General features: G+C 41.1%; 3 protein-coding genes across 4 annotated transcripts in view; 2 read left to right on the top strand and 1 right to left on the bottom strand.

Annotated features, from left to right (window-relative positions):
* The first annotated feature begins 9,954 nt into the window (after window positions 1-9,954).
* RNASE13 (ribonuclease A family member 13 (inactive)) lies at window positions 9,955-11,856 on the top strand. The gene is made up of 2 exons (XM_051980376.1): window positions 9,955-10,385; window positions 10,575-11,856. The coding sequence occupies exon 2, from the start codon at window positions 10,580-10,582 to the stop codon at window positions 11,042-11,044; it is 465 nt and encodes a 154-aa protein (XP_051836336.1). The 5' UTR covers window positions 9,955-10,385; window positions 10,575-10,579; the 3' UTR covers window positions 11,045-11,856.
* A 3,807-nt stretch (window positions 11,857-15,663) lies between these two features.
* Window positions 15,664-20,548, top strand: part of NDRG2 (NDRG family member 2) — a 22,158-nt gene continuing 17,273 nt past the window's right edge. Inside the window, exon 1 of the mRNA XM_051980368.1 lies at window positions 15,664-15,687. The gene's annotated coding sequence lies outside the window, so the exon portion shown is untranslated. The remainder of the gene's footprint in view (window positions 15,688-20,548) is intronic.
* Window positions 16,383-20,548, bottom strand: part of TPPP2 (tubulin polymerization promoting protein family member 2) — a 5,026-nt gene continuing 860 nt past the window's right edge. For both annotated transcript variants that reach the window (XM_051980375.1, XM_051980374.1), the window contains exons 2-4: window positions 20,265-20,530; window positions 19,654-19,807; window positions 16,383-16,700 (exon numbers count right to left, since the gene is read on the bottom strand). In XM_051980375.1, the coding sequence (XP_051836335.1) occupies window positions 16,521-16,700; window positions 19,654-19,807; window positions 20,265-20,437 (507 nt within the window). In that variant the 5' untranslated portion in view covers window positions 20,438-20,530 and the 3' untranslated portion in view covers window positions 16,383-16,520. The remainder of the gene's footprint in view (window positions 16,701-19,653; window positions 19,808-20,264; window positions 20,531-20,548) is intronic.

Here is a 20,548-nt window from a genome sequence, read left to right as displayed (position 1 = left end):
AAACAAAATGTATGAAGATATTCAAGGTCCATGTCTATAAAGAAATAAAGTCACAGAATAAATCTATTATTTTGTTGATATAACTAACTCCAAAATGAAGACTTCTTTCTACTAAGATGGATCAGCACCTTCTCTGCAACTGTCTTTAAAAAAAATTTAGTTTAATATTTTTGAATTACATGTAAAATTTTTTGAACAATATTCTTAAAATGTTGAGTTCCAAATTCTCTCCATCACTCCTGTGTCTCTGCCCTCTTTGAAGAGGCAAGCAATTTGATTTTGATTATATATATGCATATATATATATAAGGTCATGTAAAACATATTTCTATATTAGCTGTGTTTGTAAATTTGGTCTTAAAAAGTTGCCTACCCACATGTACAAAAACGTTTGTGGCAGCTCTTTTTGTAGTGACAAGAAACTAGAAACTGAATGGATACCCATCAATTGGAGAATAGCTGAATAAGTTATGTTATATTAATGCTATGGAATATTATTGTTCTATAAGAAACCATCAGCAAGATGATTTCAGAGAGGTCTGGAGAGACTTGAACTGATGCTGAGTGAAGTGAGCAGAACCAGGAGATCATTATATACAGCAACAAGATTATACAATGATCAGTTCTGTGACTCTTTGCAACAATGAGATGATCGAGGCCAGTTCCAATGATCTTGTGATGAAGAGAGCCATCTGCACCCAAAGAGAGGGTGGTGGGGACTGGATGTGGTTCACAACATAGCATTCTCACTCTTTTTTTGTTGTTCACTTGCATTTTGTTTTATTTTCATTTTTTTCCCTTTTGACCTGATTTTTCTTGTGCAGCAAGATAACTGTATAAATATGTATACAAATATTGGATTTAATATATATTTTAACATGTTTAACATATATTGGATTACTTGCTATCTAGGGGAGGGGATTTGGGAAAGGAGAGGAAAATCTGGAACACAAGGTTTTGTGAGGGTCAATGTTGAAAAATTATCCATGCATATGTTTTGAAAATAAACTTTAATAAAAAAAAGTTACCTAGAGCATAGCTCAGAGGTTGTTTCAAACTCTGGTCAGGATCACAAAGCTAGCATTTGTCTGAGGGTGGACTTGAATATAGGTCTGAAGCTGACTATTCATTATAACACAGTCTTTTTTTGGTTACCCACACATTAAACTTGAAATGGAAAATGGAATCCATTACCTGCCCATGGGTAAACCAGATCCTATCCTTGTAACTTCATCACCGTCTGGATTCCACTGGGGAAGCTTTTCCCGGCCTGACTTAGGCAGCTTACAGGCTGTGGTCCACTTTGGATCATGTTGCACCAACATGAAGACTGAGTGTTCAGTGCGATTTATTTTTTCCCCTTCATTTGCCCCCTGGCTGCATTTTTTAAAGGGCATTTTCAACGAGAAGAGAAAATGTGGAGGATGGGGAAATAAGAGGAGGGAGGCAGAGGGCCAAGGTGGAAAGGTCATGGAAGAGCTGCAGGAGGCCAGCCCTGGGGGGAGAAGAATGGGTAAAAATGGGCCAGAAAAGAAGCGGCCTCTGAGCATGGGAATTGAGAGAGTCGGCCTGCTCTCGCTCCCATCCCCTCAGCCATGGTGGCCCAGTCTCTCCCCAGGGGGCCCGCAGCTGGCAGTGAAGGGAGCCGGGGTGAGTGTTGTGCAAACCCCAACCCATGCCAGGTGGAGCTCTGCCTCTTTTTATGGTAGGCCAACAGCAGCTGCTTCTTGTGGCTTTCATCTGTGGGGGGTAAAGAAGTGGTGTCTGAGACACGAGGAATTGCCTGCTCTCTGCTCCTCTGAAATGAATCCGAATTTTAAAACGTTCTTCTTGAAATCACCTTGATTTCTGGGCATCCACTCTCCTCTCCCCAGTAAGCCATACCTTATAACAAAGAAAAGAAAAGAAAGGGGGGAGGAAGGAACCAAATCTGCTGCTGCAGGGAACCTTCCACCCCGCAGTCCCCCAGCTCTGTAAAGAAACTGGCTCCCAGGCTGGAGATACAGACTTGGGTGGGAGGGTGGACATGTGTGAAAGCCCAAGGGCACGGAGGGTGTAGCCAGCGTGTCCCATGCAGTCTTGCTGTTCCACTTTGTTGTGTAAGGTTGATAATGTATGCAGATGGAAAGGGACCTGCTTTTACTATATATATCAAAGTGGGGTCAGAGAAGGGACTAGAACCTAGGTTTTCTGGTTGTGATTTTCTCCATTAAATACCATTCCTCTTGTTCCCGCTGTCTCACAGGCCCTGAAGGAGAGATAGGAATGCTTGTATCCCATTTCCAATAAAAACCCCAATGATCTCTTCTGAGATTTACAAAATCTCTCTATATCATCCTCTCCCTCTCCTGGTTACCATCATCTACTAATCTCCAGGACATTCTCAATTTTCCCAGTGACTTCTAATTCCGGCTCACCACCTTCCTTTCCATCCTCTCCCCTGCCATCATCTTGGGAGATTTAATATTCAGGTCAAAGAGCCTTTTAACAACCTGATCTCTTGATTTCTTTACCTCTTCAACTCACAAACTTCCTTCTTCATCCCATTTCAAACATAAGCTGACAAAACCATACCCTAGACCAAAGCTTCTGAAATTATGGTTCACAACCTCATATGGAGTCACATAACTGAATGTGGTAGCCATGAAGTTATGAGTTGTTATCTATCAGCAAATATTTTATTTGTATATCCATTTTATATATCTACAGACTTGCATTTGCATAGTTTACTCACTGAACCTCCTAGTTTTTTGACTGTAAAATTAGAGGACTGGACTAAATGACCTCCTTCTCATACCTGACCTGTATCCTGATCATTCCGAGATATTTCCTGACCATCAGTCAATGAGCATTTATTAAGCACCTCCTATGTGTCAGGTACTAAGTGATAGATATATAAAAAGAGACAAAAGACAATTCCTGCTTTATAGGAACTCACAATTTAGTGGAGGAAACATCAAGTACACAAATATGCACAAACAAGTTATACATGGGAACAAGAGGAAATAAAAGAGGGAAAGCACTATAACAGGGATTTCTTGTAGAAGATAGGATTTTAGTTGGAGTTAGAAGAAAGCTAGGCTAACCAGTGGTGGAGATGAGGTATGAGAGTCTTTCAGGCACAAGAACAGCCAGAGAAAATACCCACAGCCAAGAGAATGAACACTGTCTTTGAGAAATGGTAAGAAAACCAGAGTCATGGTCACTGGTATAAGGTACAGGAAGACTAGAAAGGTTAGGGTTAAGAGAAGGGGGGGCAAGGTAATAAAGATCATTAAATGCCAAACAGAAAATTATGTTCTGATTCTGGAGCTGATAGAGAGTTAGTGAAATTTGTTGAGTAGGGATGAGGATGACATAACTAAATTTTCTTTTTAGGAAAACCACTTTGGTGACTGAATGAAGAATAAACTGGAGGAGAGATGTGTGATTGAGAGACTAGGAGGAAAATAGAAGTGGGAAGAGTTTGATGGAAAAGACAATGAATTCCCATTTTGCACATGTTGAGTTTAAGATATTTCCTGTGTATCTAGTTGCCATTGTATAGTAGGCAGCTGGAGATAACAAAGATTAGATTCAGATTAGGAGATTTGAGAATCATCAACATAAAGATGGAATTAAATCCATGGGAATTGATGAGATCAGCAAATGAAGACATTTGGAAGAAGAGAAAATGGCCCAGGACAGAGCCCTGAGGGATACTGAAAGGGAAAAAGTAAGACCTGGATGAGGATCTAGAAATGAGAATGAGATGGAACAGATTGATAAAGTCTATCTATTATCTATCTCTCTATCTATCTCTCTATCTATGTATCTATCATCTATCTATGATCTGTCACCTACTGAACTTCCAAATTGTTTTATTTTCAGAGATCCATAACTGCTATGTGTTACTAGAAAAAATCATGAAATTGATTCCTACCATTGGGCAAGGGCTGCCAAATGTCTAGCACAAGGTCCAGAGACTGTGTCTTTATTGTTATATGGTACTTTAAAGAGATCTGACCATTAAGCTCAGTTGCCTAGGGGGAAGTAATGTGATCCTCCTCACTGGAGGTATTTAAGCACAGGCTATACTGTAGCATAGCTTTTTAGACATGTCTGCTGAGGTCCTTTTTAACTCTGAAATTCTGTGATTCTGTGATGCAGCCAAGTTTGTGTTTATGATTTTTCAGTAGGTTAGCCTGATAGTTCCCCAATGATACCTTGTATCACAATTGCCTGGTTAGCCATTTGACAAATGTTATCCATGGCAGCCAGTTAAGTTTCTGGGAAGATCATGCAAAGTAAATAAATGCTCTACCCAAATGTAGGTCAATAGCATAACCTTTAATGGATAACAGAAAAAATATCATTGATTAACAAATAAACAAAGATTTCCAAGTGTTGAGTCATGGCCCACTTTTAAAGGGAAAATTTTAGCTCAAAAAAGGAATAGAGTTTTGACTTGTAGTGCAAACAGAGATCATAAAGTGCTAAAAATGTGGAATTAGAAAGCAAGAAGAGTGGGATGACAAGAAGTCAGAATATTGGGCCAAGTTTGGAAGGAGAGGGAGGGATGAGGACTGGTAAACAGGGAGGCAGGGGGATATTCCAAATACAATTGCTAATCTAAAGAAGCTCTATTAGGAGATTATTCAGATTTAAGTAACATATGGTTATAATGTACATGACTTACTCATATTCAAGTAACATATGGTAATAATGTAGGTGACTTCCAGTGCATATTAGGCAATGTACTAGTCTGAGTACTGGGGAAAATAAGTAAATAAGTGAATTCTAGTCCCTGCCCATTCAAACATTAAATGGAGAAGATAAATACAATGTACACATAAATAACTTGTGGCATAAATTCATATAAGATCAGCATAGAATGGAATAATATTTATCAAGTACTGTGTGCCAAGCAGAGAAGTGGAAACACGAAAAAAGTGCTTTGGAAGGTCAGAAAAAGGAACGATTATTTTCTAACTAGGGACATTCAAAGAGGAAGTGGCATTTGAGGAGTGATGAAGAATAGCTATAATTCAATACTAAGATGGGGGGTAGGGAATTCCAGGTTAAAGGAACAAAGGTAAATTGTTGGGAAGCTTGAATGTGTCATTTGGAATACAAGTCATTTGGAGTAATACACATACTATAAGAGGTTGAAAGAAAGGTTGGACTCGGATTCTGCAGAACCTTGAAAGTCAGTTAAATAATTCAATAAATAATTTTGAATCAGAGATCACAGAATTAGGAATGGTTTGAAGAGTGCTCAGAAACTGTCTTGTCCAATCCCTTCATTTTAAATTCAAGAAATGAGTCTTTATCTGAGTCATTGCCTCCCCTCCCTTTAAAGTGACAGTCAATAGGGAACCTCTGGAAGGTTTTAAGCAGAGAATGAAGCCATGAAATCTGTTTGTAGAATAAAGATAGAGACATGAGGACCTGAGTTCAAATTTGATCTCAGACACTTAACACTTCCTGGTTGTGTGACCTTGGACAAGTCACTGAACCCTAATTGCCTTAGCAAAAAAAGAAAGCAAGAGAGAGAGAGCGAGAGAGAAAGAGAGATTTAATTAGCATATTGGCACCTGTAAGCACTAATTTATTATCTTAGATAAGGACTGCCTAAAGCACAGGGGAGGGTAAGGGATTTACAAAGTCACACAGAAGTGAAACTTGAAACCAGGAGTTCCCAGCTGATAAAAGGAATCTTAAATTGAAAGACTTATGAAGGATAGATTAGAAAGGAAGATAATAGAATTGGGAAGACCAGTTAGGAGGCTGTTGTAAGTGAGATGAGAATAAGAGTAATAATTAGTATTTATATACTGTTTTAAGATTTATAAAATGTTTTATATGCAAGTCTGAGCACAGCATCCCCTGACTCAATAAACCCGTGTCTCCTTATAGCTTCAGTGCTCCTTGAAAGTAAAACCCTTTCATATCCAAACCCCTTCACAGCTAGCCCCGCCCCCAACCTTTCCAATCTTCTAAAGCTTTACTCCCTGATACAAATTTTTCTATCCAGTGATATTGATCTCCTAACTGTTCTTCGAACAAGACACTACCATCTTTCATCTCTGGTCATTTTTTTTCTGGCTGTCTCCCATGCCTAGAATGCTCTCTTCCTCACTTTTTTCCTTTAAGTTCCCACCATCTTCCTTTAAGTTCCAAGTAAAAATACCTCCTACATGAAGACCTCCCTAATCTCTCTTATTCCAATGCCATCCCTCTGTTAATTACTTCCTATTTATGCTGCATATAGTTTGCTCTGTATATATTCATTTGTACATTGTCTTCCCCATTTGATTGCAAGCTCCTTGAAGGGAGTGTCTGTCTTTTGCCTCTTGACACATACTAGGCACTTAATATTTATTGAATTTATGAATATTATATTTCATTTAATTCTTACAATAATTTGTGGGAGAGGGAAGTATTATTATCCTCACTTTATAAATAAGAAAAGGGAGGCAGACAATGATTAAATGATTGGCCCTAAGGCCACACAGCTAGTAAGCTTCTGAGCTAGATCTGAACTAGGTCTTACTGATATTAGGGACAGCACTCCAGTCACTCCACCAACTTAATGGTAATGAAAGAAGGGAATGGATCCAAAAGATGTTGTAGTGTCAGATTCCAAAGGATCTGGGAAACTGCATCCTGAAGAAAAAGTTGAAGTTACAGAATGCAATCAGATTCTTCCTGAACCACAGAGTTAGCTACTAAAGTGATGGGCCATGAAAATGATGGGTCATGGGGTGAGACCCCAAATGAATACTGGGGTTAAGGTTACAAGTCATCCCAAAAGAATTTGTAGGCACAGACTTCCAAATCAAGGAAGAAAGAATTATCATGCTGCTAAGAATGGGCCAAATCCAAAAAAAGTTAGCAAAGAAAGCAATTAAAACAACAGATGATTTCTCTAGTGGAATTCACAACCATGAGGAAGATGCTATTAAAGGGAAAATGCCTTGAAATGGGAGTGCATTATTGACTGGGTAAGTTAAATTTATAAAGAAGTTAGATTAAACCTAAAAAGTTGTTAGCCTAAAAAGGGGTTAGCCAGGGAAGGGGATTACACCATTAATTGGAGGGATAACCCTAAAAGGGATTCAGCATCCTAAAAAGAGTGAGCAATGCTCTATAATATGAACAGATCTTCTAGATGGAAAAGACAACCTTAGGGGTTTGACATCATAACTTGGTTTTCTGATTGGATACAATAAAGTGGGGATGGTTTCAAGATACCTCCACCTGAGATGGGGCTGTAATCAAGTTCTACTTAAAAGGCTGAGAAGATGCCATCAGTGCCCTTTTCTCTGCTCACTTCAGGAGTATGAAAATCCTACTGGAACTTCAGGCTTTCTCTGCTACTGCCCACTAGCTACCCAAAACCTCATCAGAAGAAGAAAAAGTCAGAGAAAATATAGGTTTAGAACATGGGTGTGACTGAGAAAGTAGCAAGAGCATTGAAAGAAATTAAGGAATTAGGAGGAAGAGGAGAATGTTAAGGCAAAAGATAATAAATTTGGATTTGGACACTCTGGGCTTAACATTTGGGTAGGATATTCAAATATTCCTTAAACAGTGAGAAACAGAAAGAGCCAAAAATTTGGGTCGTGATAGCTTAAGAATAAAGAGTGGTTAACATACTAAAGGAGGAGGAGATTTGGAAAAAAGAAAAAGACACTGAGGCTAGACCCTTTTAGAAGTGTGAAAGACCAGTTTTAAAGGGTTAGAAAAAGGAAGGGGAGAAAAAGGCTGGGACAACTAAGTCTTGGCTGGAGAGGAAGGATATTTTAATTATGATTTAGGCGGTTCAGGCTTAAGATTTCTTCTAGTTTCCTATTTATTTTCAGAGGAGGGAGAGAAAAGGAGAAAGAACACTCTAATCACTAACTAATATGGAGAATTAGGAGACTAGAGATCTGGAACCTGCAAAAAAAGTAAAAAGTGGATATTAAGTCCTACTATGTGGAAGACTTTGTGCTAAGGATAAATGAGAGGGGAATAGGTGGTGCAATGTATAGAGTGTATAGGGGCCTGGTGTTAAGAAGATTCATCTTCCTGGGTTCAAATCTGACCTCAGACACTTACTAGCTGGGTGAACCCTAAGCAAGTCATTTAGCTCTTAGTTTCCTCTTCTATAAAATAAAGTGAAAGAAAATGGCAAACCACTCCAGCATCTTTGCCAAGAAAACACCCAATGATTTTGTTAACTCATGTTGAGTTTAAGATGTCTATCAGTCTAGGATGTCTAATAGGTGATTGAAAATGTGAAACTGAAGGTCAATCAAAAAATTAAGGATGGATAAAACAGATTTGAGAATCATGGGCATGGAGATAATTGAACCCATGAGAGCTGATGAGATGAAGTATAATAAGAGATTAAGTCTCAGGACAAAATACTGTGGAGCATTGGGATACTGTGTGACTTGGATGAAGATCCAGCAAAGGAGATCCAGAAGGAGCAGTTAGATAGGCAGTAAGAGAACTAGGAGAAAGTAAGAATACTGGAAACTTAGAGAGAAGAGTATCAAAGAGAAAAAAGTGATCAACAGGGTTGAAAGTTGTAGAGAATATCAAGAAGTAGAACTGAGAAAATGCCACTGGATTTGGCAATTATTATCTTTCATTCTCAAAGACCATCATGACATCAGGGAGAGGAAGTCATGACATGTGCAACTAAATGGGATTTAAGTGAAATATAATAGAGACAGAGACACAGCGAGACAGAGTGAAACAGACAGAGAGAGTGAGAGAGAGGAGAGAGGGAGAAAAAAATAAAGATGGAAGAGAGGAAAAGGAGGAAGCAAGGAAAGAGAAAGGAGGGAGGAAAGAAAGGTTGGCAATTAAGAAATCATGGGAAGAGACCACCTTGTTAAGAGAAAGTCTTGTTCTTTGACTGACTTTACTCTAATTATAACTTACTTTTTTCCTTAAGAGAGAATGTAATGACCTGGGGCCCAAAGTACCTCCTGGCTATCACCATCTGCATTGCTCTCAGTTGCTCACTTCAAGATGAAAAAGGCAGTGCTGACATCAGCCTACTCTCCTGGGGTTCATCCTTTCTGGGCTGGGGAAACAAGTCTCAGAGATGAAATTCCCTAAGATTGTGGCCTTTGGGGAGGCAGGAACTAGAATAAGAGCAATGCCTTGGTGACCAGAAATTCAAAACTCCTTTCTGTGAAATCCATTGCAAAGTAGGGTCAGAGAGCCAGAAAGCAAGAAGCCCTCAGGAGAATCTTTTCTCCAAAGCTTTCTTGTATAAAGAGGGCAGAGCAATACTCAGTGGTGCTGGTAATAAGAATTGTAGAACCTCAGGAGTTGACCTCATCCGTTTTCTGGCTAGCCACTTTCCTCAGCACAGGAGTGACCTCTAACAGCTGAAAGTTCCAGTTCCAAGCCAATACCTTGTGGACACATAGACCATGAGATAAGGGAGTGAAACTGCCGAATTGTTTCCTGGAGGTGGTAGGGGTGGGGAGAGAATAGTTCTGGTGGCTAAGGCTTAGTGTTGATGGGAAGAACAAGCCAACGATGCTCTTAACTCTGCAGACTAGCAACACTGGGTCCTGGACAGAGCAGAAAAACTCTTTATGATTCTCTACTCCTGCTCCAGCCCCTGCACACGTTGAGGCAGTAGGATGCGGAGGTGGTGGTAAGGGTGGGTGGAAAGATGGGTCAGGGACTTATTTATGACTTTCTTAGAGGTTCTGACCCAGAATCTGAATTCAGACAAATGATGTCTAGTGAGAAGAGATTGGATGCCATGGTCTCAGATGGCATATGGAAAGTTGCTACAGACATGTTTCCCAGTCCAGAGTCCTAAATAGAAACATATGCTGGGCAGGCTGCAGAGAGTAGGAGAGAAAGAAGCCTCGTAGTCACTTTCTGTTCCTATCAAATTAGATCCAAGAGCACTCTGTTCTCCATAAACTAAATAGCCCTTTTCTATTCACCTTAGGGAATAGTTGAGAGGAAACATGAAATCACCAGGTATTCTGACTCAAAGTTCCACATCTTATCAAGATGGATCAGTTCAGGATGCTGTCTTTGATCTTTTTCAATCAACCAACCTTGCCTTTGAATAGTTTCCTTGACCAGATTTCTAAATAGTAACCCTCCTAGTTTTTTGTCTGCCTCCAGACTCTGCCTTCTCATTACTCCATCCCACCTCCCCCTCCAGTTTCCAGGTGACAGGTTACAGCTAGCCTCAGAAGGAAGGAGCCCAGAGGAAGATAGGATCACCTGCTCTTCTTCTGCCTTCTCTTTTCGGAACTCTCTACCTGTACTGGTCAGAAGTTTGGGCCAGGGGACCAAAAAGACCAAGGGAGATTCCTAGCCTAAGGATCAGCTGATTCTTTTGTCTACCCAAGCTTCAACCTAAGAATTGGGTAAGGAGAGGGGCTCTAAGCTGAGTCAGTCTGGGTAAAGGTGTTTGGCATGAATAAGAAGGGAAAAACAGAAAAGAAAAGAGAGGGATGCTGAGATTTTGGGGATGAGGATGTAGGCCTTTTGGAGAAAAGGAATGATACCTGCCCTCTATTCTCTCCCTTCCCTTTATTGTTCTTCCTCCACCTCAGGAAAGATGGTTCTGGCCAGGACTCTAGTTCTCCAGCTACTCCTGGTACCAGCTCTGACCTTCCTCTCCTTCTCATCCTCCAAAGTCAGAAATTTCCGTATTCTGCACGTTGACTTTCCCAAGATTACATTTGCAAAGGGGTTCCACGGCTACTGCAATGGTCTGATGTCCGTTGTTCGAGGATACAGTTATGATAAGCACTGCCCCTGGATCCACTACGTGCTGCATGCGCCTTGGAACCAAATAAGTAAAAACTGCAAGAACCCTGACAGCTTCTGCGAGGACTTCAGCGAGTACTGCACTATCAGCCAAGATGCCTTTTTTCTTACCACCTGTACCCGACGAGTGATCTCGGAGCCGCCCACCACCTGCCAGTACAATGAAACCACTTCCACTCAACGGGTCTACCTACTTTGCAACAAAAAATTTAATGGGGAACCCATATATATCGTTGGTCTCCTCGAGAAGTAGAATTGGGAGGGACCCAAGTGGCAGGGGAAACCTAGATTCCTATCCCTGGCAGAACAAGGGGCAGGCTCTTGTTCCCTGACTGGGGAATGTAAGTCTTCCCCCTGCCCTCTGCATCCCTATGACAGCAATGCAGGCTGAGCCAGTTTCCAGGAAACTAGATCATTTAACAAAGTCTCCAAGGGCCCCTGACCACTCCCCACAGTCTCTACACGAATAACAGATAAATTACCTTATAGATCAAAAAGAAATTGCCCTATTACCTTTTAAACAAGTCCAATCCTATGCCTCCCTTCCCAATCTCCTCACCCAAAGATATAGCCGCCCCTCACCCTATGTAGGGGTCAGAGTCTTCCCTCCCTCCCCTCCTTTGCCCTAAGAAGTTAACTCTGTCCAGTTGGCAGAGATTGGCTGTTCACTTGGCCGGATCCTGAAAATTGGAAAAAGGCCCAGAGCCATGGCCAGCACCATGACAACAGCTGGCCTGGCCTCCCTTCTCCCCAACCCCCACCTTCTATCCCTCACTACTTCTTTCTGTGCTCAGCTTCCTCCAAAGGGTATCTTTGTTTGCTAGACTGGCCATCTAGTTTCTGAAGCAACCAGCCCCCTCACACCCATCCTGGGGTCACAGAACCCCTTCCTATTCCATCTTCCCTACCTCAACTACACACACCCAAATTCTCAGTCTTTCCCTTTCTTTCCAGTTCCATATATATATAAAAGCTGTCTTCTCCTTTCTTTCCATCCCACAACAGATTCTAAGTAGCACTTGTGGGGCTGAGTGGGATGGGCTAAGATAAAAGTTTTTAAAACCATGAACTATGTGCTTTTATTTTATATAGATTCATCTTGAAATCTAGGAAAAGGTACAAGAGAATTAGGAAGTTTGGTAGTGTTGGGGTAGCTACCCATCTGGGAGTCTCCAGAGTTTCAAATTCAACAAATTCCGTAGCCTCCTTTCCTTCCTTCCTAGGCCATCCTTTTCCATCTCAGCCAGGTCTCCTTTTCAACCTTCTTTCATCTTACCTTGGAATTTTTTCCCTTGTGCTGTACATTTGTATTTGCTCTGCCCATAAAATTAGTATGGCAGTAGTATGAAAGGTCTACTATAATGAAATGTTGGGGTGGTGTGTGAGACCTGTTAAGAGGCTATTAAAAAGTCCAGGCAGGGAATATTAAAGACTTATCCTAGGGATGATGATATGAGTATGATATAGGAATGATAAATGCGGGCTTAAGAAATATGTTGGAGATAGAAAGGGTAAGACTTGACAATTTATTAGATGTGAGGCAAGAGGCCAAAATTAAGTTTTGGAGACTATACATGAGTGCCACAGTCTGATGACTCAGTTACCTCCCATCCCACCAGGCAGGTGAGATCTAACGAGTTAACCAATCAACCAACCAGTATTAAGGCTGCAAGGCACATTGGTACAAAGGTCACATTTATACGGCGTTATATGGGTATAAAGCACTTTACATATATTATTTCATTTGATTTTCATAGCAACCCTCTGAATCACCTGAGGTATTGGGGCCTGCATCCACAATTTCACTAGTCTAGAGTACTTCCAGATAAGGAATCTACTGATTTAGGTTGTCACATTCTCCGCAATCCTAAAGTTGTCTAGAACATTAAGAAGTTGTGAGTGGGATCATAGCCGGTGTGTATTGGAAAAAGAACTTGACATCGGATCTCTATGGCTCCTTCTTTTCCAGCTTTCCATCCACCACAATATGGCTAGTTAGGATTTAGAATTTATTTTATTATTAGTACCATTTTACTAGGAGGAAATTGAGACCCAGAAAGTTTGCTACATGCCCAAAGTCACAATGGAGCTTGAAGATAGGACTGGAACCCAAGACTTTTTGCTCCAGGTATGATGAAAGCCATCCCATGGAGCTGCCCTTCCTTATTCTAGCTGATCACATATGCTGACTATATCCTTAGGGGCGTGGGTGGGAGATGGCTCAATCAGGCATGGGATTGAGAGCTGAAGTGCATGAGCACTCTGACATGACAAAGCAATTTCCTTGTTGAGTGATTAACCAGAGGAGTTGATGACAGGCTACCAAGCTCACTCTTTGCTTTGGCTCTCTCATGTAGCATATATTGTTTTCTTTCACTAAACTACCCTCACGACAGAGGGTCTAGAGATCCAGAAGTCCTTGGCCCCTTGAATGGGGACAAAGGAAACTTCCAGATGGAAAACTGCTCAATTCCTTGGCCCAGCTTGCCCCAAAACATTGTGTTAGAGGGAGACAACAAAGAGCTAACTACATAAAATGCCTAATCAGCAGTCTTGCAACCAGCTCTGCATTCTGATGAAAATTAAGTATCAGTCTATTGAGAAATTACTCTTGAGAGTAGTTATAGGGTATTAATGACATAAGAGGTATGAGAGTTCTGCATCTTTTAGCATAATTTCTGTCTGAAGAAAGTACCTGTCCCATATCTGATTTAGACTGTATAATAAGTACCTTTGTTTTCCCCTTTTAGGAAGACCCTAGATAAAAGCTAAAATCTAATTTTAAAATAATTTATCCCCAGTGTATAAGAGGGCATTTAATGAGCTGAAGAGAGTAAGAAAGGAAATAGTCTCTACTCGTTAGAAGTCAGGCTCCTTAGGAATGAATTTGGTATAGAAGCTACATGCATGAGTCTAGACCAAAGGGGCCCCTTAAGGAAAAGGGAGTTAGTACAGCACCACGTCCCCTGGACCTAACTGTGGTATCTTGTTAGATAAAACCATTTTCTTTCAATAATAGTGGGATCCTCAGCCTCAAATGCAGAGTGCTTCATCATTGTGGCAGGGCATCACAACAACGAAATTCCTCTGTGAGAAAAAATCTGGTTTGGGGGTGAACTTGGGGATGAAGAATTGTTGTTCAGTTGTATTAATATTTTAGTGCATGAAACAACAGTATAGTATAATCTGCATCTCAAGAAGGACAAATTCAAATCTCAACACCATCACTTACCAGCTGTGTGGCCTTACACTTAATCTTAGAATGATATATTTATTGAAGGTAATTGTGTTTCATCCCCCAACCATTACCACAAATGAACCCAGAGGTGATCAATGATAATTGGGAACGTGTGGGTGAAGTTCCAAAGTTCACTACAGACAAGTCTTCCTGGGTTAGCTGGGCTTAAGTACAGCATGGATTTTAAAAAACCTGTTGGGGGTTGGGAGTGAGTGAGAAACAAGTACTTTGGCCTGGAAAACAACAGCAGCTATTCTGCTTGCAGATGGACTAGGAAGAACATACATGTGGATTGAAATGAAGGTGGGTTTTTGATTAAGTGATGGCAAACTGCTACAAAGTCTGAAGCAGGCCTAATTTACTGTGGGATTTTAGGAGGACTACCTACTAACTTATTACTAGCCATAAACAGGTAAAGAAAACATTTTATATCTCCCATCCAACTGTCTATTCAGGCCATGTTGACAACTGTTTGCAGCTGTTGCACTTTTTCCTGCTTGAACCAGCAGCTCTGACCCTTAGTCTTCCAGAATTTGTCTCCTATCTCTAATCTTCCCCCTTCCCCCCCTACTCCCAGAAATTTAACCTACTCAAATTTAACTAGAAATGTACAAATTGGAGATGAGGAGAAGTGACTTAGCAGGCAGATGGCAAGATAGCCTAAATTGAGGACTTGATGATTGGCTGCTCTAATGCTCAACCATCTTGACTGGTGACCAAGGGTGAACAAGCTCACATTGTTCACTCTGTCTACTACTGGGTCTCTGATTCCAAAACATGCCATACTTTACCTTCACACCTTATCCAACCAGCAAGCCATACCTCTAGGCTATCCCTGCCATCTGCCTGTTGCCTTTTCCCCAATCCCAACGTCTACGTTTTGCTCAAATTAATAGCACAATTGCTTCTGGAAAGAACAGTACCAATCGACTATTCTAGATATTAACTCATTATCCTTGTGACTCTCTTAAAATAAATATATGTGTTGTCTTCCCTTGCTCGAATATAAGCTCCTTGAGAACAGGGACTGACTTTTTGTATTTGTATCTTCAGCTCTTAACAGGGTCAGGCAAATTAGTGCCTAATAAATAATGCTGACTCATTCATCCATCCATTCATTCAACATTCAAATAAATCCTGGAAAATACTCTTAGAATTGGAGAATGTAGGTAGGAAGTAGGATGAGTAATAATATAAAAGTAGGAGCTCTGGGTTATTAAATATATAAGGGTAGTGGTTAAAACTTGGGGGATAAAATGAGTGACCAGAATAGGACACTGTGAGTGTCCAAGAAGTTTAGTAATGAAGTAACTGAACTCTGGAGTAGATTGTGGTGAGCTAAGGAGAGACTCATACCCTGGGAAAGAGGACGTCTTCGACAAGAATCTTGGACTTTTTTTCACATATGTCCAACCTTAGAACTAGCTCAGAGGCAGAGCCAAGTTGACCGGGTCTAACCTTATCTGGTCTCTTTCTTGACCAAAGATTCAATACAACCCCTACTCCCACCCCTTCCCTTTGCTGTTATCCTGCCCTGCCTTGAGCAGAGGAGTGACATAACAAATCTATTCATAGAGAAAGTTAAACTGCCCTAAGTGGGAAGGACAGATTAAAGAAGCTGGAAGCAGGGAGACTGGTTGACTATAGTAAACTGGGAGGTAAGGAGCCTTACCAGGGGTGGAAGTCTAGCATTTAAGAGATACCTGAGCCAGAACAGAGAGGTGATGGAAAATGGGAGCAGTCAAAAAGAGCAAATATATGTTTAGAGCATGGGTGGCAGAGAAAACAGTTGTGGCTTTGAAGGAGGTAAGGAAGTTGGGTAAAGCAGGTTTCTTTAATATCTAATGGGTTTTTATCCTAGAACTCTTGGGATTGAAAACCCCTCTCTACCAAATCAATTTCACCAACCTCTATTAAGATTTACTATATACAAGGCACTGTTTTACTCTTCTCATTCTTAGCCTGCTCTTATACTTTCCGAGGGGAAAAGACATGTTGGAGTGAAGGTCAGGGGGTTCTAACCCCTTGTTGGGGATGAGAAGGTAGGTGTATCATGATAAAAACAGGAGCAACAATTGCATTCACAGCTGGCTTTTCTTCCATATCCCCTGGGTCTGAGTTCCAAAGACTATATAAATGAGAGATTTCTGGTTTGGGGCCAGAGATTAGGTTGGGAAAGAACAGGAAGAGAAATTTAATGGAAGCTGCTCCCTACCTTATTACCCTGTGAGGAGGAGTTGGAAGGGTAGTCTAGACTGTTTACGGAGAACCTTCCCTCGCTCCACCCTCTCCCCCAATATGGATGAAGCAGCCTGCCTTCTGGTACTGCCCGCAGAAGGCAGTGCGTGTTGGCTGCTGCACACACAGATGTTTATTGTCTCCCTGGTGGTGATGGAGTAAGAGCTAAGGAGATGAAGTTGAAGATGGAAGGGAAACAGGGAGGCTCACTCTCTCCCTATGCCCCATTCCCTATTAAGGGCAAGCCAGGCCTCTATTTTTTCTTCTTGTCATAGGTGCCAGCACCTTTGTAACCACTCACGTAGCCAGTGTTGATGTCCTCCCGCCCTGCTTTACCCTTCCCTTTACCAGCTTCATCAAAACGATCCTTGTGGGAGCCTGTATACTTGCTGGGGTCTGTCAAACGATCCACGCCTCCCACTGTCACTGCTTTCTGTAAAATCATAGAAATCCACCCAAGAGCAGAGTTAGAATTGGAAGGCCTTTTTTCCTACTCAATTCCATCTGCTACCCTTCTTTCCAACATGCATACACATAAGTTCCCAGGACCCCCATCCATCATCTCTCTTCCCTCCAACCGCCCCAAGTTACCACCATTTTCCGTGTCATTGTATAAGGGGATCACCAACGAGCCGGAGTTCCTTAGCTGAAGTTACAGAGTAGATGAGAAGACCTCTACCCCAGCATGGGCTGAAGGAGGCTGTAAAACTTCCTTTTCTAGTCTGAAGAATCTTCTGTGGATCCTCCTACACATGGAGCCCGTCCAGTCAGCCCCTACCCCAACCCCTTTTCTACGTCATTCCATGGAAATGCGCAAGAAGACACATTTGCTGAAGAGGGAGCATTGAAATAGAGGGTGAGAAGGGCTAAGTTTACATGGGATAGAAAGAAGAGGAAAGGGAGTCCAAGATTTGTATAAAGACAAGGAGTTTAGAGTATGAAAGTGTACCATTTCATTCTGGGAAGGTGAGGAGATTGGAGATGACATAAAATGATATCAAAGGACCAGATGAAAGAACTGAGGATGTAAAGTCTGAAGCAAAGACTAGAATGGGGCAGAACAAGAGAAATAAAGATAGCCATCTTTAAGTAGCTGAGAGAGAATCTTATACAAGAAAGATTATTATTACATTATTTTTTTACTTTAGAAGAAATGAGTTGAGGCTTCAAGTTGTTGAGACAGAATTTGTGTTCATTTGAAAGGGTGAATAGGCATGAATACAATATGTGCCAGTTATAACAAGGCAACTTTAATTTCTCAGAAAAAAAAATCCTGACATTTTGAGTCTCATTTTTAAAGCTTATGTTTTAAAGTAAAATTTAGGGTTTTTAAAAAATTTAGTTAGGTTTCAGTTTCCGTGGCTTAATGAATTAAATCAATGTAATTCATATAACTTAGTATCTTAAAAAGACTCAATTCCTTGGGTGCACATTACAAAAAAATGGAGGTGGTTCTCTATCATTGGGAATTTCCATATAGAGACCACTGGTGGAGATTTGTGTAGAAGAATGTTCTAGATTGGGTTTGATTATATTGACCTCTGAAGATACTTGAGCCTTTGAGAACAGAGGAAATACAGTGCCAAGGGCTCAAGTGAATTTTTTGTTCTGTATCCTGATTCATCACTCCTTGAGGAGTTTATATTCTATTGGACTGGCTTCAATGCCTTAATCAGTTTAAGTGAGAAGTTTTCATCTGATGATTTTTAAGGGCTTTTCAGTTGTAATAGTCTCTATATAATTAAGTTTATATCCAGATTAATCCCTTGCTTCTTGGGACTTTTATAGCTACTCTCTCTTGACAGGAGTTGTAGTGTTGCAGGAGTCATGGGTAGCAGTGGCCAGGTCTGACAAATGTTAGGGGTCAGACATCTGAAGAATATTAAAGGCTAGGTTTGGAAAGTGAGATGAATCAGAAAAAGAGAAAACTTACTAGTAAATCTTTACTAGGAACTCTTTCACTTAGGTGCAAAAACTCAGCTGCATACATAAGTTTAGAAGAATGGCCATGTGGTTAAAAATAATTTTATATATACAACCACCTAGGGAAGGCTGAACAAATGAGGATATATTAATGTAATGGAATATTATTATAAGAAAAGATGAAGGGAATGATTTCAGAAAAATCCAAGAATACTTGTATGAACTGATATATTGTGAAGACCGAGTTAGCACCCTGGATATCTTAGAATTAGCTGGAGTCAGGATAAGCAAAAGTCCTTGGTCTTTATTCTTGATCTTTAGGGGTAGAAGTGAAGGGAATGGACACAGGATCTCTGCGACCTTCCCTTTTCACCTCCACTGCCCAAGTGACTCTGGCTTATCTTACTCCACCCCCTAATCCTTCCCACAATTCTCTGTATACACCAAAAGATTGAACCAGCACAGAGTAGTGGGAAGGGCCATTTTCCAAGCATATGCTAATATTGTCCAATCGATAGTCTTAAGTGCTCAGTTGTCCGACCTCAGTGCATCAACTCAAGAGTTTCAGACTTTACAATATATAATGAAGTGAATAGAATCAGGAGGACAATTTGTATAGTAACACTATTGTAAAGAAAAATAATTTTGAAAGACTTAAGAATTCTGATCAACACAAAAATCAGCCACAATTCCAAAGGACCCAATGAAAAAGGCTACCCAACTTCAGTTAGGGAGCTAATGGACTCCACAGTACAGATTGAGAAGTGTGTGTATGCACACAAACACACACCTATCTGTGTATATGTATCCACACACACAATGACATGGCTAATGTGAAAATTTTTTTTCTTAACTATACATATTTGCAAAAGATTTTATTTCTGGTTTTCTTGTTTCCTTAATGAAGGGTGGGAAGGAAAGGATCCGACTGAAAATAAAAGTGAATTTTTTAAAAGGCATGGGAATGCTAGTAGATTGCCAACTTAAATGGAATACAGCATTGTGATAAAGGAGTCAAAAGAAGTGTGTGATCTGAGGCTACATGATTTGAAGAATTGTATTCAGATTGAGGGAAGTGAGAGCTTCTGTATTTTGCCCTAGATTGATCATAACTGGAACATGCCATACACATATGGATTCCAGAAGATAAAGGTAAAGGACTAGAAGCTGTGCCCAGCAAGGGTTGGTTGAAGGAACTGGAGAGGTTTTACCTGGAGAAGAGGAGGAGGATTGTTGGGTAGAAGTAGGAGGATTAACTAGGGACTATGGTAGGAGTAACAAACAAGGAAGCAGATCTGACTCAAGTGAAACTTAATAAATAGAGCTATCGGAACTGGAACAGGTTTCTCAAGTAGAGCTGGGGGTGAGAAGGGGAGTAGTGGGTTGTGAATGGGTTCTTGGAGTTTCTTCCCACTCCAGATTTCTATGATTCTAGACAAGGGTTGAAGATCAGTGTCACTCACAGTCACTCCTGAAGCAATTGGACCCTTGTTCCTCATGAGGGCAAACATACTCTGCAATGCCTCTTCTGGGCTTTTTCCATGGAATTTTTTTTGACCCAGCTCCTTAATCGCTGTCTGGAACCGACCCCAATCGATGGTTCGGACATTCTTCTCCCTGGAATGATTGACACCGTGGGCAGTTGTGCTAAGACATAAGCAACTTCCTTCTTCTTCCCCACCCCCAGCTCTGTCATCCCTGCCTCAGAATCAGCTTTCCAAACTAGAGCTTCCCCCCTACTCTAATACCCCAGAATCCTTACCTTTGTTGCCTAAATCTCTGAGTAAATAGGGAGTTCAGGCTTCATGGGGCGACTCTAACAGTCCTGTATTAAGGGAGGGGAAAATCTGAATTCAAAGCCTTCTTGCCTCCTTCATTATTTCAACAAACATTTAAATAGAAAACACATGCCAGATACGAAAATTTTAAAAAAGGGTTCATTACCTTATCACTTCATTCAGTGATAGCCCAGTGTCTCCTCAAACTTGTCACTCCTTCCCCGAAGCTATTTCTTTTACCCCTCTCTCTTTCCCCATCCCCAGGCCCATAATCTAGATTCCGTGGGCCTCCTCACTTGACTTTGCTGAACACAATATCCACATCAGTGGGGGTGATTGCCTTGCCATCTATGATGCCGCAGTCCTTACACAGCTTGACAAAGTTCTGGTTGTTGAGGTTACTGCCACTGGAGGAAGAATCCCCAAAGGCGGCAAAGAGGTGAAAGGTTTTCTCCGCTTCGGATTCCATTGGTCAGCTGCAGGTTAGGGAGAGGAGAGACTGGGAAAATGGTGGGGAGGGAAAAAGGAAGGGGGAGGGGGAGGGGGAGGGGAAGGGGGAGGCCTAGAGAGAGACGGAGAA

The sequence above is a fragment of the Antechinus flavipes genome, chromosome 2 (assembly GCF_016432865.1).
Source record: "Antechinus flavipes isolate AdamAnt ecotype Samford, QLD, Australia chromosome 2, AdamAnt_v2, whole genome shotgun sequence".
In the NCBI taxonomy this organism is placed as follows: domain Eukaryota; kingdom Metazoa; phylum Chordata; class Mammalia; order Dasyuromorphia; family Dasyuridae; genus Antechinus; species Antechinus flavipes.
Note: the sequence above shows the minus strand (reverse complement) of the source record. Positions and strands in the feature narration are given on the sequence as shown.